The sequence below is a fragment of the Eptatretus burgeri genome, chromosome 2, assembly GCF_056783735.1.
Source record: "Eptatretus burgeri isolate ZD-2024b chromosome 2, Ebu_testis_v1, whole genome shotgun sequence".
Lineage (NCBI taxonomy): Eukaryota > Metazoa > Chordata > Myxini > Myxiniformes > Myxinidae > Eptatretus > Eptatretus burgeri.
The window spans coordinates 158,382,235-158,410,140 of record NC_140962.1 but is presented as its reverse complement, the minus strand read 5'-3'; the positions used below and the strand labels follow the sequence as shown (position 1 = coordinate 158,410,140).

The 27,906-nt window shown below is 45.7% G+C and overlaps 1 protein-coding gene across 26 annotated transcripts in view; it reads right to left on the bottom strand.

Annotated features, from left to right (window-relative positions):
- Positions 1–27,906, bottom strand: part of LOC147033690 (NACHT, LRR and PYD domains-containing protein 12-like) — a 1,146,930-nt gene that overhangs the window by 618,441 nt on the left and 500,583 nt on the right. For 18 of the 26 annotated variants that reach the window (XM_085871777.1, XM_085871800.1, XM_085871784.1 and 15 more), the window contains one exon: positions 5,083–5,166. The exons of the other annotated variants lie outside the window; for them this stretch is intronic. In XM_085871777.1, the coding sequence (XP_085727903.1) occupies positions 5,083–5,166 (84 nt within the window). The remainder of the gene's footprint in view (positions 1–5,082; positions 5,167–27,906) is intronic. 26 annotated transcript variants of the gene reach the window in all.

The window sequence follows — 27,906 nt, the reverse complement described above, 5'->3', positions numbered from 1 at the left end:
TCTCGTCTGGGGCACTGATCAACCACAGACTCGAGTGTGGCGTAGAATGTGTCCTTCACGGTAAGATCACTCGCCTCAGTCGGAGCATAAATAGAGACCAGGGAAATGACACCTAAGGAGTGACGAATCCTTAATCTCATAATACGCTCGTTGACCGGTGTTACCTCAATTATCATTGGGGTCAGCTTATTGGACACAGCTACAGCAACTCCTTGGGTATGGTAACCATCAGAGCGACCAGACCAATAGTAGGTGTAACCACCCACCATTATCTCGCCGCAATCCGGTCTCCGAACCTCAGAGAGAGCTGCAATCCCGATGTCCAAACGCTTGAGCTCAGATGATAACAGAGACAGGTGATCATCCTCTCTTAGGGATAGGACATTCCAGGCACCCACCCGAAGGGACCGCCTCAGGTTAACCTAAGGAGACCGCCGTCTGGTGGACGACACCTCAGCACCACTCCGACACACACTCTCCCGCAATCTGACCCAGGGATGTTACCCCGTGGTTTCCCTCCTATCAAAGATTGGGGGTCCTGAAGGCTTTGCCCCAATCCCATCATCCGGTGAGCTGCCCCTGGGAAGGGAAGCTGCACAGGAGGTACTCCCACGGAGTGGGTTTTCAGATTTTTTTGCGTTTTTGCGTTTTGCGGAATGAAGCGTTTTACGGTGGCTGGAGTGCAAATCCTGCCACCAACCTCCTAATAAGAAGTAACCCAACTGCAGGAGGACGTCCGCAGACACAGTTGGGCACTAGATATGGATGGCCGTTGGCTCACAAGGAGCTCCTCCGCCCTTTGACAGGTTTTGTTTTTAATCCTGCTGGGTGTCCATATCCAAACACCCTCCTCACCAGAAAACCTGGTGGGGGAGACGGTTTAGTCGCCGACAACCCGACCATGGAACAGGTTAGTACAGGTTTACATGGTACCTGTAGCAGGTCACAGATCGAACCTGACCTGACATAAACCTGACCTGACTTGGGCATCTGGTGCATGAGAAAGGACTCAAACCGGTCATTGTATTCCATGATGTTGTCTGGGCAATCCTCCACCGAAAGACAGTATCGGCGCATCACATCCAGGGCGCTGAATGCCTCCCGAATAGTTGGAGGCGCGTTTGGAATGTATGTCTCCCCTGAGTCCTCGAGATCAACAATGTCCACATCGTCCACGCCACCCGTATCGTCGGAGACGTTCTTCACAGAATCCACAATTTCTGCATCAGTCATTTGTTGGGTGCTGCCTAATTCAGCGTCCACGTTGATGAATTTTTCCAATGAGGGCATCACGTCTGAACCAAAGATTTCAGCGAATCTTTCCCAGATGTTGCGGAACTGGTTTCCATGGTCGTCATCGCTCTCCTCATCAACTTCATGGGCGCTGCGATCCATATTGATGAATCCGACCGAACGGAAGCAGTTCGCGATGGTAGCATTGGAGACCTTTCCCCATGCGGTTTTGGCAGCTGTCAGGGCATTCAGCAAATCCCATTTGAATGGGATTCCCTCATCTGCTGCATTTAGGCAACGTGTGGCAAGGATCTGGCGGTAGTGAAGTTTCAGGTTTCTGATGACTCCACTATCCATTGGTTGAGTGTGACTGGTAGTATTGGGTGGGAGGAATACAAGTTCTATGTTCTCCAGTTGAAATTCAGGGTGAGCGAGGCAGTTGTCAACTACGAACGCAATTTTGCGTTTTTCAAGTGACATACGACGGTTCAGTTTTACCAACCATTGTTCGAACAGGGCAGAAGTCATCCACGCATTTTTATTCGCCGAGTAGGCCACAGGCAGGTGCTTCAAACTTTTGAAGGCTCGGGGATTCTTACTTTTCCCGATTGCGTACAGAGGCAGCTTGTCGGTGCCATCCATGTTCGCTCCAACCAGCAACGTTACACGGATCTTCGCCTGCTTATCACCATGATGGGATTGACCAACGAACCCCAGAGACTTTTCTGGCAGCAGCTGCCAGAAAAGCCCAGTCTCATCGGCATTGTACACGTCCCGAGGCTGATACCTTTCCAAGATGTCTTACAATTTGCCATCCTTCCAGTCGTGCACCACTGCCAAATCCACGCCGCCTGATTCACCGCACTAATTGACCTTGCCGATTCCCCACCTCACTTTAAATCTGTCTCTCCAGTACATCGGCAAGGTCTCGGCATCATCATGCCCGAGGTCCGCAGCGAATTTACGTGCCTTCAGCAGCAACATTTCACCGTCCAACCGAATATGTGGCTGAGCCGACATTTGCCGAAACCAGATGATGAGCGCGTCATCGACATCTTCAAAGGTGGCGTCATCTTTCACACGTTTCATTTGAAAAAAACATCTCACGTGTTTCACACTTACCACCGGCCTCGCGATCTTCTCCACTTGTCCAAATATCTTGCCCTTATTCTTCAAGATATCATTCAATGTCTGCCGTTTGATGTCGAACTTCTCAGCTCTGGCTGTTTTCTTCATCAGTGGGTTTGCCTCACAAAACTTGATATCGTATTTTTCTTGGTAGGTTTTAGTTGTAAGCTTACGCTTCGTCGCCATCGTCCTGCCTGCAGTGCGATCAACGTGGTCACTGACTGAGCTGAACGCAGCACAGTTATAAATAGCCTATCACTGGCGGTGTACAGTGTAAACCAATGAGCGAGCATCACGATTCCATCAAATCGGGCTTCTCACGAGACAGCAGTTCCGTGTGACGAGTTAGGCGTGGCAATTTACTTGAGTTTCCATTTCGCGGGAATGGACAACATCTGACGACTTAGACGAAGTGACGACTTAGAGATGACGACTTACAGAGGGATGACCCTTTATTCAAAGGGATTTAACATGAGATAAATTCGGGACTGTTGGATAAATTCGGGACTGCCAACTTAGGCGAAGCGACGAGTTACACGAAGTCTACTGTATTTAAATATCTGATCATTTATTATCATCACAATCACAAATATGAATAAATATTATAAATTACATTTCATTTTCCCAGTCGGGATCCAGTTTAATTATTTATAACTAACCACGTGTGTGTTCAATATGGACGGTTCATACAGGTGAACAATCCTCTATTATTACCGAATACAATAACATCAAACTCTCGTGAAATATCAAAAACAATCAAACATTGGAAACTACAATGTAAAATACCCTCCTACCCCCGAAAACCGCCACCCCTAAACCCCCTACCCACCCTTCAACCCCTTCCCCCCCTCATCCCCCCTCCACCCCCTTAGCCTTTTTATTACAACGAATAAAAAGGAAATTTTTTCACACGAGGAGGCCATTCGGCCCATCATGCCTGCACCACACCAGCACCAGATAAATAAATACGTTGATTCCCCTTCACTTCATGTGGAGCCTTTTGGCTGCTGCACTGGAACTCATTTCATCGACCTCAGAGGGATGACAGGCTGAGTCAACCCCCCTGGTGTTAATTCCACGGTTCAAGGGCTTGGACTCAGGACCTGAGAATCACAAGCCACCACCTCAAACACCAAGCCACCACCCTAACCACCAAGCCAACACCCAAACCACCAGGCCAACACCATAACCACCAAGCCAACACCCAAACCACCAAGCCAACACCATAACCACCAAGCTATCACCCAAACCACCAAGCCAACACCAGGTGTTTTTCATTCCATGGCCACAAAATGTGGAGAAATTCCGACACTACAACTATTATTGTGATAATGATTATTATTATTATATTTGTAATTATTATTATTGTTATCATGATTTTGATGACCCATAATATATAATAAGTAATGTTTAGTGTTATTTGGTTTGTATAACCCTGTGTGTGTTTGTGAAGGAAACGAAATCACAGTTTGTCCACGAATCCCCTCCATCATGATGTTTATTTATATCCGTGACCTTCATCTTCATCAGATTCTTCTTCATCAAACATATTGTGGTTATTGTTGTTGAGGCACTCAGTCTGCAACCACACGTAGCACCGCAAGGTCCGATGTGTTTTCTACCTGTGCAGCGTGGTGACACACCTTTGTTTGTTTTACATGTACATGGTAATACCTGTGTGCAGGTGGATCGTCCAGGTTGTCAAAAAACGATAAAGATGTGGCACAGACATGACGGTCCAAACGATCTCTTCATTCGAAGTTTTCTCGTTTTTAGTTCGCGTGTTCGAAGAACAGAGATCTATTGAGATACCCCCGGCGTGAGCGTGAAAATGTTAAAGTTTTTGGTGCAAGTTATTTCCTTTCGAATGTTTTATCTCCCACATTATTTTTACTGATTACAATATACAAATACATATATTGCTTTAAAATTATTTGGATCAGACTTCACTGCAATGCTTTACAAAAAATATTATTAGACTTGTCTTTTAAAAACGATAAATGTATAAACAGGTGAGCATTGGGTGGCTTTGGCACCAACTCTCTGGTTAAAATAAGATCAATCCCCCAAAAATACTCCTATTACACCCCATTACAGCCCCCCTCTCCCATTACACCCCGGAACAACCCCCCACCCTCCCCCCCTCTCGGAAGGTGCACCATCGGCACCACGTGGTACGATCACCTGAGTTCCACACCACGGATCCAACGTTGGTGTTTAAATGGTGTAAATGGATCATTCGGGGTTTGGACCCAAACTGATCCACAAACGTCACGTTGAGAGTTCAGGTCCAACTTGATGTTTTCTTCTTCTTCTTCACCGTTACAACTTCATCTTCACTTTCACCCTCATTTACCAAGGTCCACAAACATATCGATCACGTGATCTCAGAGAACATTCTTCGTTCCTTTTTACATTTACGAACCTTCACCACAAGAGAATGAAACGGTGAATGTTCAGAATGATTTATGTGAAGCCGTTTATCATTCACGCGAGTGGTGTTTCAATCATTGTTCCTCATTCTTATTCATTCACCCCAATGATCCCCACACAGAACCAGCTGTCCCTTCCATTCCCCTCTCTGAACACAAGTGAAGTACAAAGTTCAACCAAAGGTTCATAATGGAGGTCACGGTTCACCTGGAGAACGTCAGGGACACAATGAGGGAGTATGATGTCATGATATTTTTATTTCCCCCCCAAAATCCCCTTCCCACTCACCTGAGGGTTTGTAACTTTGTTTGTGATTTCAGACCCTCCATCAACCCCTCCAGTCCCTCATCACCGATGGGATTCCGACTCAAACTGATGGGAAAGGAGGGAAAGAGAAAAACCCTGAGATTATCATTCTGTGAACAACATGGAGAACATTGGGAATACTTTCACCATTTCAATAGTTATGTTTATAAATCATATCAACACCAGATAATGATGGGATTATAACCCAGTCCCTCCACATAAACAATTATATAATGATGGGATTATAATCCAGTCCCTCTCCATAAACAATTATATAATTATGGGATTATAAACCAGTCCCTCTACATAAACAATTACATAATTATGGGATTACAACGTAGTCACTCTCCAGAAACAATTATATAATTATGGGATTACAACCAGTCCCTCCACATAAACCGTGACATAATTATGAGATTATAACCCAGACCATCCACATAAGCCATGACATAATTATGGGATTATAACCCAGTCCCTCCACATAAACCGTGACATAATTATGAGATTATAACCCAGACCATCCACATAAACCTTGACATAATTATGGGATTATAACCCAGTCCCTCTCCATAAATAACTCCATAATTATGGGAGAACAACCCAGTCCCTCCACATAAACCATGACATAATTATGGGATTATAACCCAGTCCCTCCACATAAACCATAACATAATTATGGGATTACAATGCAGTCCGTCTCTATAAACAATTACATAATTATGGGATAACAACCCAGTCCCTCCACATAAACCTGACATAATTATGGGATTATAACCCATTCCCTTCGATAAACAATTATATAATGATGGGTTGACAACCCAGTCCGACTCAAAACCATGACATAATTATGGGATTATAACCCAGTCCCTCCACATAAACCATGACATAATTATGGGATTATAAACCAGTCCTTCTCCATAAACAATTTTATAATTATGGGATTACAACCCAGTCCCTCCACATAAACCATGACATAATTATGGGATCATAACCCAGTCCCTCTCAATAAACAATTATATAATTCTAGGATGATAACAAAGTCCCTCTGCATAAACAATTATATAATTGTGGGATTATAACCCAGTCCCTCCATTTCAACAATTATAAGTGTCTGGTTTGTCCACAGACAACGGACACTTCATTCTGGTTTCTTCCCCTCGACCCCCCAGATGTAAAGATACTTAGATCAATTGTCCCTCCATTTATAAAGTGTGAGGTTCTGTTCGTGGACCTGTCTCGGTTTGGTCCTGTCGTGTCCCAGATCAAAATGTCACCTCTGGGCTTTCGGAACGAACAGGTGAATCACATCGTGTCCTTCCCGCGACGTGTACATTGTACTTCCCAGATCGAACGCTGATAAAGTATAAAACGTAGTTTTTAAATTTCGTATCAATAACCACGTTTACCAAGACTACTCATCAACGGAAACGTTAAAATGATTAACTTCTGGAAACTTCGGATATTTCAAACGTTTCTGTCCCAAATCGGTATCAGACATCCTCTCCCGCAAACACTGCTTCACCTCCAACTCCCAACATTGTCATGAACACGACCCCGGTTACTGCGACAGACGATACAATATCAAACTCAAACCCTCCTGATAATATGAACATCTGTGACGGTTTTACACTCGTTTCCTCATTGAGGAAGAGGAAAACTCCTCAAGATTCATCAACACCTCGTAAAGAGAAGGAGGTAACTATCGAGTTAGAAACACCGGGATCGTTTCTCTCTGACCAGACGATGACGAGCAACCGGTACGAATCCCTCGCACATGGGAATGCAGACTCTCTACCTGTACCTGAGATGTGCCCCCAAAATGCTATGGAGGTAAATTACACTCCATCTCTGGAAAACATTAAAAGTAAAACTGTTCCGTCTCCCTCTCGTGTGAACGAGGACGAACTCCATCGAGACTCCATTAAAAAAATAAAAGGAAAAAAACAAATCATTCCCTCAGTTCCCCTCTCCCCCCCTTCTTAACAATGCCCTAATTTACCAAACGATAACCTTCAAACCCCAACAGTGTTTGTGCCAGCTGTTTTACATCACGTGTTTGAACACATCAATAAAACTGAAGAAGAACCTGAAATTATCCAACCTCTCACAGATTCCCCCATTCCCCCCACACTACCCGAGGTTCCTCCAATTCCTCTTCCCCCTCGTTCTCCTATTCATATGGAGCAGGCTGACACCAACACACCACAAGTTACTCCACATCCTGACGAACCAGTAATTGAAAGTTTCCCGGATTGTGGTTCCGACATGTCTGAAGGGGAATCTCATGAAATGGAGGATTTCCCCACAACAAACGAATCAAACGTATCAACAACACAAATTTTGTAAATCCTGAACCACACTTTCAGTAAAAGACAAATCGATATCAAGATAGATCATTTTCCTGACCTGCACGGGTTTATCAACACGGAGAGGAACATGATCCACCGGCCGAGCCAGCACCACTTCACTGAACCTCAGTGTACCAGGTTAAAGAAGTACGTTGTGAAAACAAGAGATGAACTCAAACAATGATCTTTGGTAGTTTAAATATCAATGGTGGAGCTAGTCAGCTGTGTAAACTTCAAGTGGTTAACCTCACACGACAAAGGAAACAAGATGTACTTTTCTTACAAGAGACCCAGACTACTCCAGCATCCCGTGTAGAATGGAACCCCATGATAAAAACGATCAGTTTTTTCAAAGATTCCAATCCCCGTCCTGCTGGGGTTGATTTTCTGTTGAACCCCCTTTTCCATCCATCAGATATTTCCTTTCAGAATATAAACCCAGGACACTTCAGGTCCCACAAGTTTACCACTAATAACATTAATTTTACATTATTGAATGTTTTATACTCCAAAACAGGACGGACCGACAACGGTTCCACACCAGGTTAGGGTCTTATATGAGGGAAATGTGTTTACAAAGGTGTGTTATCATGGCGGGTCATTTTAATTGTACTCTCCAAACCAATCTGAATAGGAATGGTAGGAACCCCATCCCAGACCGGCTAAATTACCAACCAATGTGATAAGATATTTTCATTCCATGATCTGTGGTGTTAACAAAACCCCATGACCCATCGATTTACCTGGTGTCAGGTTACAAATATCCAGGTATCCTGAGCTCGGCTTCAACGGATCGATGTAAATTTACCCTTTATCAATCTCTCCCCCACCACAGGAATTTCCCCATCCGGTTTTTCAGATCACCACTTCATTACTGTGAGTTAACACAAACAGTTATCTTTGAATCATCATCCATTCTGGAAACTAAATGTCACCATTTTAGAAACCCCCTCTTTTCGCACCACGTTTAAAGATGTTTGGTCTATTTTAGTAAATCAATAACATCAGTTTATAAATCAGGGTTTATGATGGGATCATACCAAGGAACAAGTTAGGAACATTTCCCAAAAATGTTGTTTCTTAGAAACACAAGAAGAACGGAGAACAAAGGTCATTTAAAAAAAGGAAATTCTGCAGATCCAAAGAAAACGGAAAAATTACCCCCTCCCCCCTCCCACTCCAACAAATACTGAGACTGAAGGAGAAGAAGGAATTCCTTCACACAATGATTGAGAACCAAACCCAAGGAGCATTAACAACATTGTACTTTAAACATCTCAACCTTCTGGACACACCAACCTGGTTGGTTTTTCTTACATTTTGAGTCGAAGGTTCTTTACTCTCAAATTACCATCCAAAAACACACTGACACCTCTGCATCACTCACCTTGAAGGAATCAAAAGGGAAGATAATTTTTTTCTCTAACCTGTATAAGACAATTGAGGTTGATTTAAATGGTGTCTCCCATTTGTTTGATGGTATTTCCACCTTAACCCCAGAACAAAGGCAGAGCCTGGAGAAACCACTCTCTTGAGGAAATGTACATCACGCTAAAGAGCCTTGGCAAAGGAAAATCATCTCTGGCATTGACAGATTGCCAGCAGAATTTTTTGAATCTTTCTGGGTCCTCATTGGCCCCGAACTGCTCTCGGTGTTCCAGAAGAATCTCAAAAAGAATGAACTCCCATTGAGTTGCAGGTGGGCAGTACTTACCTTGCTGCCCAAGAAAGGTGATCCTTTGCTCATTTCACAGTGTACACCGGTGTCGTGACTGTGCACGGACTATAAGATCTTTTCCAAGGATATTGCTTCACGCTTTTCCCCCTTACTAAAGGACATTATAAACATGGATAAAACCTATTGTGTTCCTGGTTATCGTATCCATGACAACGTTTCTGTTATCCGTGATTTGATTGATGTTTGTGACATTTCTCATGAAGGTGTTCGCCTCGTTTTCCTTGACCAGGAGAAGGGTTTTGATGATGTTTCTCATGAACACTTGTCAGAAGTTTAAAACGATTTGGTTTTGGATCTTTTATTTTGTCATGTGACTATTTATGTTATTCTTATATATTTACTCCACTCAATATTAACAATGAACTTGTGTCCTTTTTTTGTGCTGAAAGAGGTGTTAGACAGGGCTGTCCACTTCAGGTGCCTTATATGCCCTATCCCTTGAACCCCTCTTAAACACGCTGTGTAAGTCTCTGTCTGGTTTCACTCTGTCTGGTCTCTTGTGCCCCTTCATGGCATGAAACCAAATTCCATTTCATGTACATTAACACTCTCTCTTATTAATGTATCCATGACTCTCTCGACCACTTTCATTCCATGGTCCAGCAAATTCCGACCCCAATAGTTGCTCTGAACTAAGACATCACCCTTCCCTTCAAATATCCACCTTCACACTGTTCAACCAATCATCTGGGACAGATATCTCCCTTATAATTACATTTATCAATTTAGTAATTAAATTCATTCCAATATCACCAGATGCCTTCAGCATCTCTGCACCAATACCAATGCTGCTCGCCCCTTTACCATTCTTCATTTCATTGATGGCTTTCTTCACTCATTCATTTTTTATCTCAGGTGGTGGGCCCTGCACCGGCTCGACTGCCTCCAGAATATCCCTGTTCCAAGGGCACTCTTCATTTTGCAGGTTCTCATCGTAACTCCTCCAAGCATTTCTAATCTCCCCATAAAATAAAACAAGAGAATCAAGGACAAAGAATTATTTGTATGGAACAGATGATGGAAGCAACGATTTCTATGGAAGCAACGTTGAGAGGACTTTGTGAAAGCCAGATAAAACTTGAATTTCACTCTTGTACTCTTTCTCGATCACTTGATCTTTTTGAGACATGGTGGTGTGTAAATTATGACTTTTGTGAAATATCTGATGGACGTTTGGTGCTCAATCTTTAAACTTCTAATAATTTACTTTGTGATGACTTTGGTAATTTAACCTCTTGTTGTTGATGTTTTCTTCTTGAATATCATTGTTTATAACTGATTTCCTTTTATCCTGATTTGATTGTTAAAAAAACTACTTTCTTTTATAATATTGTAATAACAGGACATAAAAGTCAAGTCTCTAGCTCTGTGTCTTTCTCTGTCTGTCTCTCTCTCTCTCTCTCTCTCTCTCTCTCTCTCTCTCTCTCTCTCTCTCTCTCTCTCTCTCTCTCTCTCTCTCTCTCTCTCTCTCCCTCTCTCTCTCTCTGTACATCTCCCTCTCTGTCTCTCTCTCCCTCTCTGTCTTTCTCTCTCTCCCTCCCCCTCTCGCCCCCACCCCCCACCTGGTGGTCTTTCGTTGGTTGGGTGTGGTGTCATGTTCGATTGCTGCAGCTGCTCTGTCCAGTGGTGAGTTGTACTGTGGTGAGTGTGGTTTTCTCTTTCCTGCATCCCAGCTCCCATCCAGTCTTTCCTTCTCCTCCTTCTATCCTGCTGTGTTTGTTTCGTTTTTTTCTCGTTGTGGTTTCTACACCCTCTGTCCTTGAGAGAGAGAAAGAGTTCGAGTGAGCCGACTTGGGTGTGACCGACCCAGTGTTGATGAGGCTTCATTAACGTTTTGTTTCATTATTAATTTATTTTGTTTCGCTTAGTGTTGACCTTCTTGCCTGATCTGAGCAAAGAGGTGTAAGTTAAATCGCCGTTATGGTGAATACACGTCCTCGGTATGAGGTGTTTGATAATTTAATGCAGAAACACGTGTTCGTGTGTGTTCCACCAGAAGGAATCCTCACTGAGAATGTCTTCCTTGCAGTCGGGAATATAATCGGGATTGAACATGTTCACGCAGAGTCGCGAATGAATCAGAAAGTTGTTGTGTTCGTGTCTCATGAAAAATCTGTTCACGATGTTGTGAGTGAGGGGTTAACCACCGATAAAGGTGTTTTTATGTTAGCTTCCCCCATCGATACTCCTGCAGTTAAAATCATTGTGTCTAATGCTCCACCATTCTTCCCGAATGACGTATTATTGTCTGTCCTGTGTCGTGATGGAACACTTGGCTCGAGAATGTCAATGATCCCCCAAAGGAGCAGTCACAAGAGGATAAAACACGTAATGAGTTTTCATCGACAGGTGTACAGGTACTTCCCGATGGTGGTGACGACACGGGGTTGAACATTTCGTTCAAGGTAAATCTCAATGATCACCAGTATCAAATGTCTGCCTCGTTAACGTGCTTTAATGTGGAACCTTTGGTCATGTGAAACGTTTCTACCCGAATGTTTCGTGTTTAAAGTGTGGTGAAAATGGTCATGTGGATGTGGATTGTAAAAAGGATATAAATACTGCAAACCACATTGAAGAGACTGAAGTGAATCCCATTGGTTTAACTGTTCATGCTGTTCCCGCTTGCAGTGAGACGAATGATAACAATACCCTGGTGTAAAGACTTCAAGCTACCCCCCTTTCAAGTTACCCCCGGGGGTAGCCTGAACCCGATTTCATATTACCCCCCTCCCTGATTTCGCTGAAATGATAAATTCTTATACCCACAACTCATGATACGTTTATTGAATAGAACACGTCAAACATACAAGATTGAAAGCTCGTCTCAAAGTCTGGAAACATAAAAAATGCAACAAAAATGTTAATTGTAGTAAAACCACAGCTCCATCTCAAAGAGCTATTGCTATTATTTCCTTTGTGCGGACAATACAAATATACCAGCTACAGGCGGCTTGTCAGATGGAAAAATAGATATCTGGGCAAGGAGTTGTGTGGTGGCCTGACTTTTGTGGCTTCAGATATCCCCACCTTGCACAAGTGGTCATGTGTAAGCTGTTTTCATTGCCTTTCTTATACATTGATTTTATTGTGTTGTTACCATAATTGTAAATATAGTCTGAGTTGGTTAAAAAGATATACCAGTATGTCTATTTGTATCAACTATATGGAAGAAGGATATCATAAAAATACGGCAAAAACTATAAATATGAGAAATATTGATTTCAATTAATAACAATATTAAAATAAAATCATTCATAATAAAATCAAAATTCATTGCAAACTCTTTGAAGACTTTCATGTGGTCAATGGCTTTTCTCAATTAGTTTTCAATGTCAATTAAATCACTATTTTTTGGAAATAACAAGCTCAAATGAGCTAAGATCCTCGTCCTCTTAATGATGACGTTATAAAACGAATATGACTTCATAGTGATGTATCAGGTTTGCGATAAATTATCTGTGCTCATGCCCGGCTTGATTCCTACAAACAAAATTCAAACAGCTTGCCTAGTTTCGGAGATAATGGTACAGGCGATTTCCATTAGCGGTGATATTATGACGTCAACTTTTTTTCATAGGAAGAATTTCCAAAATCGGAGATAGTTAGTGCCTGCGCGTGGGCTTTCTGGATATATATGGCAAGTTCACGAAGATCCGATGAAAACTCTGAGTTGTGAAACAAAAAATGTCAAAAAATAGGAATGACGTCATAAAAATTGATATGACGTCATAGTGACGTACCATATGTGCGTTAATTAATCTCTGCTAATGCCCTGTTCGATTCCCTCAAACAGAATTCAAAAAGCTTGCCGAGTTTCGGAGATAATTTTTGAGGCGATTTCCATTCGTGGAGATATTTTGACGTCATAACTTTTTTTCCAGGAGGAATTTTTTTAAATCGGAGATGGTTACTGTCTGCGCAGGGAATTTTTACATTTGTATGCCAAGTTTCAGGAAGTTTCAATGAAAAGTGAAGGGTCTGAAACAAAAAAGTCCACAAGAAGAAGATGAAGAACAACAACGTGAGTAAGACTTGGAGATCCTCCACGAGGATCTAAAAATATATAAATAAATGTTTTGAGGGGAGTAATCTGAAATCGTAGGGGGTAGGATGAAGGAGGGGGTAGGATGAAGGAGGGGGTAGGATGAAGGAGGGGGTAGGATGAAGGAGGGGTAGGATGAAGGAGGGGTAGGATGAAGGAGGACGTCGGATGAAGGAGGGGTCGGATGAAGGAGGGGGTCGGATGAAGGAGGGGTAGGATGAAGGAGGGGGTCGGATGAAGGAGGGGGTAGGATGAAAGAGTGGGTAAGATGAAGGAGGGGGTCGGATGAAAGAGGGGGTCGGATGAAGGAGGGGGTAGTTTGAAATCGCTATCCCGGTACTCGGTGTGGAGAACGATAGTATTTCACTTCCCGTTACGGTAAATGAGGTAAATCCAAACTTGTCGACTACTCCTGATGATTCGTCATGTGGTGAAGCAATGATCGTGGATCCTATTATTGCTTCAAATAAACGGAGAGTATCAGCTGTTAGTGTTTCTCTCGGTTGTGTGAAGAAGGTGGTATTGGAGAAGGACAGTGTCGCTGAAAATACACCTCAATGTGTTCCTCATGTTTCTACCTGCATTGGGAAAAAAGATCGTGAAGTCGGTCCTGGAGTTGAGGAAAATACATCACAAAGTTTGCAGATTATTTCTGAGAATATAAATTGTTGTTTTGGTGAAATAGTTAGTGATGTTAAAGAAAGTGTTAAACCCCCAAATGAACTGTTACCATCACTAAGTACTATGAACGATCAGACAGTGTTTAACACGTCCCTCTTCAGTGCCCCCTTCACCGATGCAAATTTGAAATATTACTCCGTGATCTCCTCTTGAATCGACAGATAAGGCTCCACAAGAGTGTGAAACCAACATTTCAACTCCCACTGAGCATCACGACCTCCATGGAAATGATGGAAACACACAAGAGAAAGTTAAATTCTGTTTTCACTTTTCATCGTCACGAAGGGTGATTAACACTCGGTTACATCAAGTTTGGTGAAAACTGAATGTTTATATCCTCGGTCTGTGTGGAATGGATTGAAGCGAGGGGAACCTTCCATGGCCTTCCATCCGTTTCCATGACAAATAACGAGGATGTCTTAAGTTCTAGTTGATTTCTGTTTTCACTTTTTGGACCTTCTGGTGGATCTACACGTTTATTGAAGATAATTTTCGTGCAAATCCGCTCAGAAACAAACTTTTCATGAGGAAAATATATTGAATTCAAATAACCGTGACACTCTGGAAGGGACACCACATGCTTTCGGTTCACTGCTTCACCTCGTAACGTGTCCTCCTGAAGGACTGCTGATTCGGATCGTCTGTGAGATTAATATTTATATATTAGATTGTTTGTAGATGTGTTCTACAAGGATGTGAAAGAATTCTGGTGAAAAACGGACGTTTTAAGATTTTGTTATTTCGGGTATTTCATCGGACGGCGAGCTGCTGGTCACGTGACGCCGCACAGACGTGCAGACAGCGAGTGATTGATCTTGTCCGTGGTCCGAGAGTCCTATTTATTTGGGGTCCGGCTCTTTCCTGGATACACCATTAAATACACACACTTGCAGTGTTTATTTCACGGATATAAACACGGGTTTGAAAATTGTTTTATGATGTTGGGAATGATTCCCAGAATATGGAGATTTTTACTTCGAGTGGCCTTAGGGGTTTATTATAAATTTAATTTAAATTCTGTTTTCACTTTCCGTGGTCACAAAGGATGATTAACACTCAGTTACATCAAGTTTGGTATCCGAGCTGACCGTCAAACCCGCTGGGTGTATTATTTAATGTGGATGTACCGAGTCCGAGTGGGAGCACAGAACGGAGAGATTTATTCGTGTCTGTGATTAATCACTTTCAGGTGGTTGATTTAAGTCTCTGTGTTTGTATTGGAGGTTATTTTAACTGTACCTTTGAACCCGGAATGGATAGGAACACACCAGAACATCATCCCGAATGTTTTAGTGATTTATCGCTTTTCTTTTCTCGGGTTGGTTTGTTCGATGTATGGAGGGTACTTTACCCCTATGAATCCCAGTTTACGTGGAGCCGTCTCACCAGAGGGAGGTTTTCCTTGACCAGACTTGACCGATGGTAAATAAACTCACTTTAGGAACAATGTGGTCTCTCCAGATTTCTCTCCATCTATATTCTCAGATCATGACTGAGTAACCACGGGGTTGTTTTTTCCCCTCAATCAATACGTTGAAGTGCATATTGGAAATTGGATACCAATCTTCCAGAAGATGATCCATTTCAAGAAGTTTCCGAGTTTTCTGGACGAACCAAATCCTAAGAAAACCCTCTTTTTCTTCAGTGGATTTATGGTCGGACAATACAAAAACCCAGATTAGGGTGTTTTGTCAGCAGTTCAGGGCAAACACTACAAATGTTAAGAATATAACAATGGCTTGTTAAGAAGCTGACATTATACACCGAGAAAATAAACTGGCGAGAAGTAATAATGAAGGAAATGATCAATTATTACGAGAAAAGAAGACTCAGTTATGAGAGTTAATCCAAGAGAAAGCAGCTGGGTTGTTACTCAGACTGAGGGTTTAAAACTTAAAGGTATTAGATACCCCTAGTAAATCTTTCTTTTGGTTAGATTCCTCCAGTAAATCACCCAATACTATATTTTCTGTTGATGACTCCAACAGAGTTGTTGTTGTTAATCCCAGTGACATAAGGTTGTGTGTTAAGGATTTCTTCTCCAATCTCTTTCCAAAACAAATTGTTTGTGTTGAAATTATGAAACAATTGTCCTCTCACCTCTCCTCTCTAACTGAGCCCCAGCGTCGAGAGTTGGACTCACCTATTACACTGGAGGTGTTAACCCAAGTCTTAGCTGGAATGGACTCACGAAGTGCTCCAGGAATTGGTGGCATGCCGGCTGAATTTTGTGTGGAATTTTGGGGCCTGTTCGGCCCAGAACTGATTAATGTCTTGGAATCGACTTTGTTGCATGGAGAACTGCCTCCAAGCCTGAGAAGAGCGGTAATGTCCCTCCTTCCAAAGGCTGGTGACTTGCGACACATGAAGAATTGGACACCTGTCTCTTTGCTCTGCACTGATTCTGAAATTCTTTCCAAATCCTTGGCAAATCGACTAACAAAAGTAATCGGTGACCTGGTTCATCCTGATCAGAGTTATTGTATCCCGGACATATCTCGATATGATAACATTTTTATCATAAGAGACTTGATGGAGGGTAATTGTGTACAGATTGACTTTGGTTTAATTTTTCTTGAGTTTGAAAAGGTTTTTGACAGTATGGACAATGGCTTTCTGTATCATGTGTTGGAAGTTTATGGATTCGGGACTAATTTCAGGACTTACATTGCCTTATTATATAATAATATATCCAGTATGGTTAAGGTAACCAATGAGCTTGTTTCCCCCATGCAGGTACAGAGGGAGAAGGCAAGGCTGCCCAGTCTCGGGCTTATTATTCACCCTTGTGTTAGAACCACTTCTCGTGTTACTCAGGAAGACCCTCACTGGAGTGGTTATATCTCCTGAGTTCCCTTCAGTTATTTTATCAGGAGATGCGGAAGATGTCTCAGTGGTTGAAAAGGATGACAATGACATTGCCGCTCTTGTCAGGTGTTTCGACTTGTTTTGTTCAGCTTCATCTTGAAAGTGGAACTGGAAAAAAATAAAAGCTTTATCTATGGTTTCCCTGTGTAAGAAGCAATCTCCCTGGAATGACACGAATCCCACCAGTACATCTTCATCCAAAGGTAAAATGGGTCGATGAAGGTGATAAATATCTTGGAGGTTTTCTGGGGTCTCCACAATACGGCCAGAAAAACTGCGATGGTGTTGCTGAATGGGTGCAAAAAAGATTGAGGAGGTGGAAGAGAGCCCAGCCTCACCTTTCGTATAGAGGACGGGTCCTGGTCATTAACAATTTAATTGCCTCCTTTTTGTGGCACAGGGTTATTTGCCTGCAACCACTGGAAGTTTTGTTAAACGGAGTACAAAAGCAACTGTTGGACTTCTTCTGGGGAGGCGTCACTGGTTAAGACCAACCATTATATGCCGTCCATTGGTCGAAGATGGTCAGGGTATGGTCGACATGAGGAGCCAGATCATGACCGTTCGGCTATGCTCTGTGAAAAAAAAATTGCAATCTGAATAGCAATTACCAAACAATCTCCTGGCTTCTCACATTCTGCAGCAAGCGGTGGGCTCGGATATGGCCGTGAATGTTTTCTCATCATGCTTCCATGTGTTCACACATATCCTCTCTGTGATTTATATCAGAGTCTATTGAATGCCAGGCAGAGTCCTTTCAGTGTGCCACCAGCAAGACACCGATGTAACGAAGATGTTCGCTCAAGAACTTTTGTTCTATCATCTTCTCTTCACTAGTATCCCCAGAAGTCGGGACTTCTGCCAACATTTTATATCAGCGGGCATGACAAAAGTACGGAACCTCCGACATGTTTCACATTCTTGGTGGAAATCTGCACAGGAAATAGCCGACCTCACAGGAACAGGCTCGAGAAGAGTGATTGGTGAAGAATTGAGAGAGGTCACATGGATAGGGTTCTGACTGGGATTAGTTTGGGCCCAGGAACATGAATCATTCTTTAATGAGTGAGCTTTTCCCCAATTAATCAAACAGTTTATTCCTCACAACTTACACCCCATGAGAATGGGGTTAAACCTCCTTTTTAAAAGGCAACCAGCAAAGAACTTTACAAGTCTTGTGTCAAATTACTGCTCGGTGATACACCATTGAACGGAGTAACCCGGTGGAAGAGACTGATGCCTGCCGGACCCCCCTCTGAAACTGTATGGGACTCTATGAACAACAAGTTCTTAACTAAAACGTCCGGTGATCTCCAGTGGAGGTTGATTCACTGGATAGTCCTTTCCAAGAGGCGAACAAGTAAATCCTCTCCTCCATCTACGTGTTTCCCATTTTGTAAATGTACAGAAGACGTTTTCCATGCCTTTATTAATTGTGTGTGATTGGTTCCCTAATTTAATTGGTTTAATTTTGTATCACACAAAATGAATGTTGTGTTTTCTTTGTGTTACTTTATTTTTGGTTTTCATGCCAAACCTCATCAGGAAAATGTATTTTTAGATTTTTTATATCAACTGGCAAGCTGGCAATATATCTCACAAGGAGAGAAAAATTAAATTGAAAACCCATCGGGCAATGTGACATCATGTTTATCTTTACTGCTCTCGTGTCAGCGGGAATAAAACTTGAATTGTCTTTCTCCCAAGATCGTAAAAATCTCGATGAGTTCACGAATGCTTGAGGCCAGGAAGGAATTTGTGAGGTTCGTCAGAAGCAACTCATACTACTTTTGTAGTGTGCTGTGGGTTAATGTACAAAGTTAATGTTCTCTTCTTTCTTTATTTATTTTATTCTTTCTTCCTCCTTCTCCTCCTTTTATTCTTATTTGTTAAATTGTAATTTTGTAATTTTGTTTCATTGCTTTTATGCACCAATGGTTGATGTAATTATTTTAATTTTTTTTATATTTTGTGTTAATAAAAGGACTTCATAAGTCAAAAGTCTGTCTCTCTCTTTCTCTGTCTCGCCCCAAACTGGCAGTCTGTGAGCTGGGTGTGGCGTCATGGCGGCTGTGTGGTTTTGTTGAGCTGGGAGCTTCCTTTGCTGTTGGTTGTTCCGCTCTTTCGCATCTTTGGTTTACCCCCTTTCGCATCGTTCTCACCCCCACACCCTTGTTTGTTCGGTTCATATCGATATTATTCGTGTTTCATTCCTTTTGTGATGGAACTGCTCCCCCTCTATTATTCTTTCCTTCATCGAGTGAGGACGTGAGGACAGCGAGGGGGAGGGTGAGGGGTAAGGGGATGAAGCACTCGATGCATGGGTAAATTTGTCTTCCTTTCTTTCTCCTTCTCATCCAAAGTTTTTGGCAAATACAATGACTAATTGGTCCGTCACGGCAAACACGATGACGAATTGGTCTGTCACGGCAAATACGATGACTAATTGGTCCGTCACGGCAATTACGATGACCACTTGGTCCGACACGGCAAATACGATGACTAATTGGTCCATCACGGCAAATACAATGACGAATTGGACCGTCACAGCAAATACGATGACAATTGGTCCATCACGGCAAATACGATGACAAATTGGTCCGTCATGGCAAATACGATGACTAATTGGTCCATCACGGCAAATAAGATGACGAATTGGACCGTCACGGCAAATATGATGACTAATTGGTCCGTCACGGCAAATACGATGACTAATTGGTCCGTCACGGCAAATACGATGACTAATTCGTCCATCACGGCAAAAATACGATGATGAATTGGACCGTCACGGCAAATACGATGACTTATTGGATCGTGAGGGCAAAGACGATGACTAATTGGTCCATCACGACAAATATGATGACTACTTGGTCCGTCACGGCAAATACGATGACAAATTGGTCCGTCAGCGAAGCGACGAGTCGGCTCTGATAGTAATAAAATAAAAGTGTGAATGAAGGAAATTGAAATTAATGAATAGATTTGATTTATTAATCAAAATGACGTCATAATAAAATAGATGGAATGAACAGGACGTTGATCGAGGTTTGTTCACCACAGGGGAGAAGAAAAGACAAACTGACGTTTTGGACATTCACCCCTCTTTTACTCCGTAGGATAGGTGAATCATCAAAACGACACATTCTCCTTACTTCAGACAGTTTTTTCCCATGGTGGATAAATTGTTTTCCCATGGTGGATAAATTGTTTTCCCAGGTTGGTTAAATTGTTTAACCCACGGTGGTTAAATTGTTTTCCCAGGTTGGTTAAATTGTTTAACCCACGGTGGTTAAATTGTTTTCTCATGTTGATTAAATTGTCTTCCCACGGTGGTTAAGTTGTTTTCCCACGGTGGTTAACACACCTCGATGTTTCAACATCACCCTCACCACATCCCTCTCCATAAATAATTATATAATTGTATGAACACAGGAAGTGTTTGATTTGTTTCCATGAAATGTTGAACCAATTACAGGAACCTCTTGCTTTACACCATAGTTATGTTCTTGAAGACATTCGTGTAAATGAAAAAAGTGTAAATTTAAACTAATTTCGCCAAAATAAATCATGTCACAGGTGCAGGTTCTGGGTAGTGCTGCATCAGTCCTCATTGTTATTGTTCTATTTTTACGATGACTGGATTATTTTATTTAAATTGTAATGTTGAAGATATAAACAATGAACATTGTGTAAACACTACCGTGTGCTGTTGTATTTAATAAACAACTAAAAATAGAAAAATTAAATAAAGGGGTTCTAACACTTTGTTACCTGGTGCTGCTGATGTGTTGTTGTTTGTGGAAGTGTTGAGGGGAAGGAGGTGGAGGAGTTATAGAGGAGGGAGATCATCTGTGTCACGTGACCTTGACGAAGATAGTGATGTTGAGAGCTCCTCCAGGTACGAGTCCAGCAACTCCTCCACATCATCCTCCTCCACCTCATCAAATCCGACAGTGTTGGCCATTTTGAAGATGTTACGTCGTGCTTTGGACAAATCATTATTCACGTTGAAACCCTTGAAGCCGTGAACACATTGAGGGGAAACTTTCCCCCATACTCCATTCATGGAGGAACGGGTGATTTCCCTCCATGACTCCTCAACATCACATGGAACATCCCTTATGGTAAAGACCTTCCAGAATTCCTTTACAATAATCTTATTATCAGTTGATTCCACCAGGTTTATAAATGTTATTGTGAGATAACACACTTGAATGTATTGTTGGGGATTCGCGCCCGCCGGCGTGTGAACGGCCACGTAACTCGAATCGCGGCACGTCGCCCACCGGACGGACAATCCAGTCGTGACCCTCTCCGACTAACGCCGGGAACTAGTCACGGGTGGACCTTTCGGCCTCACCACGATCGTGCCAATCGGCCCCCCGCGTGGGATAGGGTTGCTCGCCAAATTCGACCTACCTAAGTACCCACACGGAGGGTAGACCGGGCGATCGCACCTCGCCGCAGGTCGACTTCGGACACGGGCCACTTTAAGCGACCCGTTCCGTACTATCGGGATAACCGAGCGGTGTTATCGTCGGCCCCGACGGTTCGATTAATTATCGGGCGTTTTAGCCCACGACCAACCCTTTACGTGAAGTAAGATGGAGATTCAATGGAGGAAAAGACGAAGCGAAGCGGGAAAACAGTTCAACAATAAGCACATTTATTTCGCGATGAACAGAAAGCACACATATACAATTACACCAAAAGCAAATGTAATAGAAGAAGAAACACAATATTACACAAAAAGCAAATATAAAAGAAGAAGACAATGCAGAGCTATCCGACTACCGAGCACACGGCAACACTTATACAATTTTACTTCACAGACGGCGCCGACAACACATACACTCAAAGCAAAAGAAAAGGACCACCCTCAAGGATGAGGGGGGTAGGCGGGCCTGGGGCCGAGACCGCGTCGGGCCTACCCGTCTGATGATGAGACGCAAAGTGGCGGTGGCGCCCCAACTCCGCGGGCCTCGCGGACAGTGTCTGGTAGGGGGTGGGAAAGGGGCCCCCTTGTCGCACTATCTCAGCGCGGGGGGAAACAGGAGGGGGGTTGTTGATGCTCGGGGGATGGAGGATATCTCCCTGTCTCGGGTCCCGCGACGAGCGTCTCCACCACGACCTCGGTCGCGCCGCCGGCCTCTCCCTCCACAGTTCCCCGAATCCGACGCGAGCACCCCCTCAACCGCCTTCGCCGCCGCCGCCTCTCCACAGCTTCGTCCGATTGCCCTCTCCGTCTCCTCTCTTGACTCGTCCCAACTCTTCACTGGCTCCGCGAACTCCCAACTCAACTGCCTTGACTGACGAACGCAGCCGTTTATATCCCCTGTAGCCTCGCTCCTTCACCTTCGACCCTTTACCTCCGACCCTTCACCTCTAACTGGCTCCCCATTGGACCGAGGAAAAGTGGGCGTGAATGCTTTTTGATCCATGAATTTGCATATAGCGACCACACTCCAACGCCCCGGAGGCGTGGCCAAATCGCCCCATGCTCACCGATAGGACGGAACAGAAGTGGGCGCGAGTCGTTTTTGATCCGTTTTCTTCGGAAAGTCTGTGATGTTTCTGAACACGCTGCTCGGTGCGCGCCCTGCACGAGTCCAGTATCGGTGCCCACAAGTGGCGCAAGAATGGTGGTGATGCGATGGTGGCGAGTTGTGACGGTAAAGGTCGTGGCTGTTGTTGTGAAGCGGCGTTGTGGTTGGTGGTTGTTGTGTGATGGCTGTTGAGACGTGGTTGGTGGTGGTAGTAATGGCGGATGGTCCAAAATAAAGATAGTAAAAGAAAAACGGCTATCTAAAAGGGTCGCAGCCCGCATGAATGACATTTATTCCCTCTAAACAACGGGTTTGGGCCTAACTACACATATACTTACAGAGATATCTCACCTAAGGGACCTGAATGGTGGTTTGCGAATTTGGTCAACCACAACACTACCCCCTCCCCTTTTTACAGACTCGTCCCGAGTCGTCAAATTTTCGTGTGCCATCATGTGTAGTTTTCCCCTAGTACATTTTACCTACGGATCCCTGAGTGCGACATTCATGGTATTCGTGTCCCCAAAATAAATAACCTGAGGGCTGAGTAACTACCTAAACAAACTCACTCACATGGACGACTTAAATAAAATTGCCGGCGCTAGGACAGACATGCCGGGGGCGCACTCATATTTACAGTACATCTTAACCTTAACTTACAAATTTTACACTAAACCATGGCCCAGGATCACTGAACTCTGCAAAAAGAAAGCAGTTAGCAGGGAGCCAGGCTGCTCGCATGCAGTCTCTGACTCAAACAATGCAGGTGACAGGGAACGTGGCCGGCTGCTCACACGCAGTCCAAGGCCTTCCCTTTTGAACTGAACGCAGTGAACCACAACGGTGCATGGGCTGCACAAACGTAGTCTCCGTGCCAGCTCAAGTGGCACACGCAATGAACACAACGAATGGATGGATGAATGGTTTGAACTGAACGCAAACACGGTGCACGGGCCGCCACTGCAGGCCCGTGTTGTAGCTGCCAACAGGGCAGTTCTTGCAGCTTGCAAACTGTTGCTTTTATGATGATCCCGGCGCACATGGAAATGAACAGGGGGGGGGGCAAAGCAAAATTGAACGGGGGCTGATGAACAGGGGCGGTGGGCATGGCATGGCAAAGGCAGCAGGCAAACACAGCCGGCAGACGAACTGGCCGGCACAGGCCTTGAAGTACCACAGCTGCAGACGATCCGGCCGGCACAGGCCTTGCAGCAACACAGCCAGCAGATGAAGTGGCCGGCACAGGCCTTGAAGCAAAACACGGCCAGCCGATGGCACAGGCCTTACAGCAAAACAACAGCTGCCGATGAAGTGGGCCGGCCTTTGCCTTGCAGCAACGCAGCCAGCAGATGAAGCTGGCCAGCCTTTGTCGTTCAGTGGAGGTTGGTGGAGGGAGTGCGGTGGTGCTGGCCACTCGGAAGGCGGGCTCGGACCTACCCTCCGGTCTCCCTCCCAACCTATCGCCTTTGCCTGTCACTGTCTATACCCACTCCCTTAATTTGTCAAACCCCAATTTAGCCCCAACTTATTTTTTTTATTTTTTTACTTCCCCACTATAAATCGTCCCCTAACCCCCTGTACTGTCCTTGTTCGGCTAACCTATCCTGTCACCTAGCCTACTCCCAACCCCTACGTTCCCTTCCCGGAGGGGAATAAGGGAGAGCTAGCGTCCTGTGTCGAGGCCCAACGAAGCCTCAGAATGGCCTCCCCAGAGTTCAGCGATCTAACCCAAAGTGGGTCCAGCGGCCCACAACGAGAGCGAGGGGATGGATGGTGCGGAGGGGTACACTTCCTATTCTACCCTAACCATTAACTGTTAAACTACCCCGGGGCTTTCAACAAGCGCCTCTCGCTTAAACTATTGGTTCTAACAACCCAGATTCCCGTCGCCTGTGTTGGCGTCCTCACAATTTCGGGCCTCGCCCCCCAATTTTCTCTCCGTGCCCTCACACGGTCTCATGGCTGGGACACGTGGCTCCCTTTGGCAGGCATGACCCTCTGCCGATTCTCCGACGATGGCACCCCCGGGCACTACACTGCCTCCGAGCCTACCAGCTCCCTAACACCGGGGAGTGCCCCCCATGGCGCCTCCCCTGAAACGCACACGTGGCAGGCTGGCTTCCCAGGCCCCTTTCCGAGGGTCACCCGTGCCCACAACACTGCCCACGCGGCTAATGGCGCCCCGGGCCCCCGCACCAAGCAGGCGCACCCGTGCCCACTACGCTATCCCGGCCCCCCATGGGCCCTTGGCCTACCACGGCCGACTAGCCTGGTGCCCGGGGTACCCACTCAGCGATACTCACTTTTCGCAGCCACGCTCCCAGCCCGTCAACAGGGCTCCTGCACCCCTCCAAATGGGTTTCGAGCCTACACTCCCACCAACAACAAAACGACCTCCATTTTTCAATTTGACTAACCCAGCTAACTCACTTTACTCTGACCCCGGGGTCCCTTGGGCGGGAGTCACTCCTCCCCCCAATCACTCATCGCACCATGCATTCCCCATTCGCTCCATACACACAGACCCGCTGGCCTCACTCACTCATCATGTACTCACCTCACAACTCTTCAACACACACCGCTGAACTCTGCCATCCTTCTAACTACCTCCCCGAACTAACTCGTGCTCCCACGTCATCCCTTACACTATAGCACGTTCCTTTTAACACTACGTAGCTAAACTACGTCCCCTCTACACATTCACTGTCTGTCACTGTTCTCAAATGTCCCAAAATAACTTTCCCAACCTAAATCTGGCTGCAATCCCTCTAACTCATCCACTCCACGGACTCCATGAGGACTTACCCCCTGCCCCATGAAGTCGGTCTAGCTAAGCTAACCCTTCCCCCTAACTAGTTTCCATCCTGTGCCCTGGCAAGGGGGTCTTCCACCCCTTGCCCAGGAATCCTGTGCACCCGAAAGTGAGGCTTGCTTTTTTTTTTTTTTTTTTTTTTTTTTTTTTTTACATGCGCATCACCAGCGCGGCAACTCACAGCTCGCACACTTTGCACCTGCCCGTGACGTCATGCAGCTGCACGTGTACCTCGTCCCTCCTTGGACGGTACCATCCGGCAGGGATACCCCTCCTGCCGGATTCCAACCCCGCGTGCAGCCATGACGTCACCGTGCGCATAAAAAAACACAAGCCCCACGTCTCGAGGAATTCCCCACGCGAACACATGTGCTTTGCCCGTTGGAGCTTAACACACACGATCGCGTGGAGAACCCGTCCGGTCCAAATCCATTACCCTGCCTAAACTTTGTCCGTCCGCGGGATCTGCAAATCCACCGCGTGCGTTTCCGGACCGGAACTTCACTCTCGCAAGCGAGCACGTGGGGGCCTCGTGCGTTGCACAGCACGGACCTCGTGCTCACTGCTGGGTGAACCCGGCACGGTCCCCGAAACAACTACAGCCGCTACTCGGCTTTCTTTCTTCTGTCGCCGTCGTCGTCGCCATTCGACCCACGCACACCTGCGTGTTACGACGCTCACACTCCATTCCATTACATTCACCCCGGGAGACGCGGCTGCATGTTCACACATGCCCACCGACATCTCCCTTACATACCGCTCTCTCACACACACGGTCTCCCTTGCACTCGGCCGTTCACTCACGCATGCTACCTCCCTCGCACACATGGCTCCACGCACTCGCGGCCTTTCACTCACTCGTGCCATTTCCCTCACACAAACCACACCACTCACACACGCGGGGGGCACTCACCTGCGGTGCCTCATTCACACACCGTGCCTCACTCACACACGCGGGGGCACTCACCCGCGGTGCCTCACTCATACACCGTTCCTCACTCACACACACGGGCTCTTTCACTTGCGGTGCCCCTTTTACACACGGCGTGCTGAGAAGCACGTACTCCGGCACAATCGCCACCACACCACTCACACACGGGGTCGCTTCCACACACGGGGACGTACTCACACCTTGCACCACACACACAGGGACAACCACACTGGGGATTCGTGTCCCCACAAGGGTCTCCGGGGCCTCTATACCCCCCAAGCTCTCCGTGCACCTGTCCACAGCACTCCTCCCCTCGACCTCGCAAAGCACGACCGAACTCACCTGGTCGTGACTCGCTTCAAGGGGGCATACTCCCTCCTCTCGTTCCTGGAGGAGGCTATCCCGCTGCTCGCACCGGGCCTCCACCCAGTCCACCAGCTCACCCCCATTATCCTCCACTACCTCCGTGTGTGTGTGTGCGTCACTTACCCCGTCTTCATCGTGTAGTCTTCCCTCTATCGTTCCCATCTCCCGTGTCTCTGCCAACTCAGTCACCTCTTCACCCTTGACCTCCCTTGTCTCAACTATCATTTCCGTCTCTTCCCTTGTTATCTCCCTCGTGCACGTCTCCGTCACCCCAATTAGTTTGTCCCTCTCGGTTACCATCACTTTTTCTGTCACGACCCTCGCCCAACACGGCCCCCGAATTATTTAGTCCTTACCCGCCTCCACCGCGGGCCTGTCAGCCGTTGGACCCCCTCCCAGCTCGTTCGCTCCCACACGTGGAGTCGCCATTTTAAGCTCCCTGCTAACGGCCTTCATGCCTGCCTGCAGGCAACGGCCCATGTTCTGCGTCTCACCCCGCAGCTTTTTAGTTTCTTCCTTCATGTTTGTTTCCATTCCGTTCATTTCCTGTGCATTCGCATCCATCTTTTCGTTCATTTGTTTGTTCATTCCTTTCATTTCTGCCAGCATGGTGAATAGCTGGGCCATGTCGGGTGCGCTTGGGTGAGCCGTTTCGGCAGGGATCGGGGAAGAGTTTTGGTGGAGAGGGGGATGGGAGGTGTCATACACCGCGGCCGCTGCCGCACCTATTTCAGGCTCTGGGTTCAGTTGGGCGAGTTCGTTTTCCTGTACAACCAACATTTCCTGCACGGGGATTTCATCCTGAGCCATGGATTCTACACATTCTACATCCATTTCTAATACCCCCGGCTCCCGCTCGCCTTGAGACGCCATCTTATTTCTCGTGAAGGGTTAATTTAGCTCGCTCGTAATTTGGAGGGAATCGGGGGTCGCTTCTCTCACCCCTGGGCCGATTCCCGTGAATTTAGCTGGAGACAGGAGAGCCCGTTTTCCCGTTCTCCGATACCAGTGCCGCGAGGAGGGCGATGAGTTTATATCCCACTCCTGACTCCAGTGTTGGGGATTCGACCCGCCGGCGTGCGAACGGCCACGTAACTCGAATCGCGGCACGTCGCCCACCGGATGGACAATCCAGTCGTGACCCTCTCGGACTATCGCCGGGAACTAGTCACGGGTGGACCTTTCGGCCTCACCACGATCGTGCCAATCGGCCCCCCGCGTGGGATAGGGTTGCTCGCCAAATTCGACCTACCTAAGTACCCACATGGAGGGTAGACCGGGCGATCGCACCTCGCCGCAGGTCGACTTCGGACACGGGCCACTTTAAGCGACCCGTTCCGTACTATCGGGATAACCGAGCGGTGTTATCGTCGGCCCCGACGGTTCGATTAATTATCGGGCGTTTTAGCCCACGACCAACCCTTTACGTGAAGTAAGATGGAGATTCAATAGAGGAAAAGACGAAGCGAAG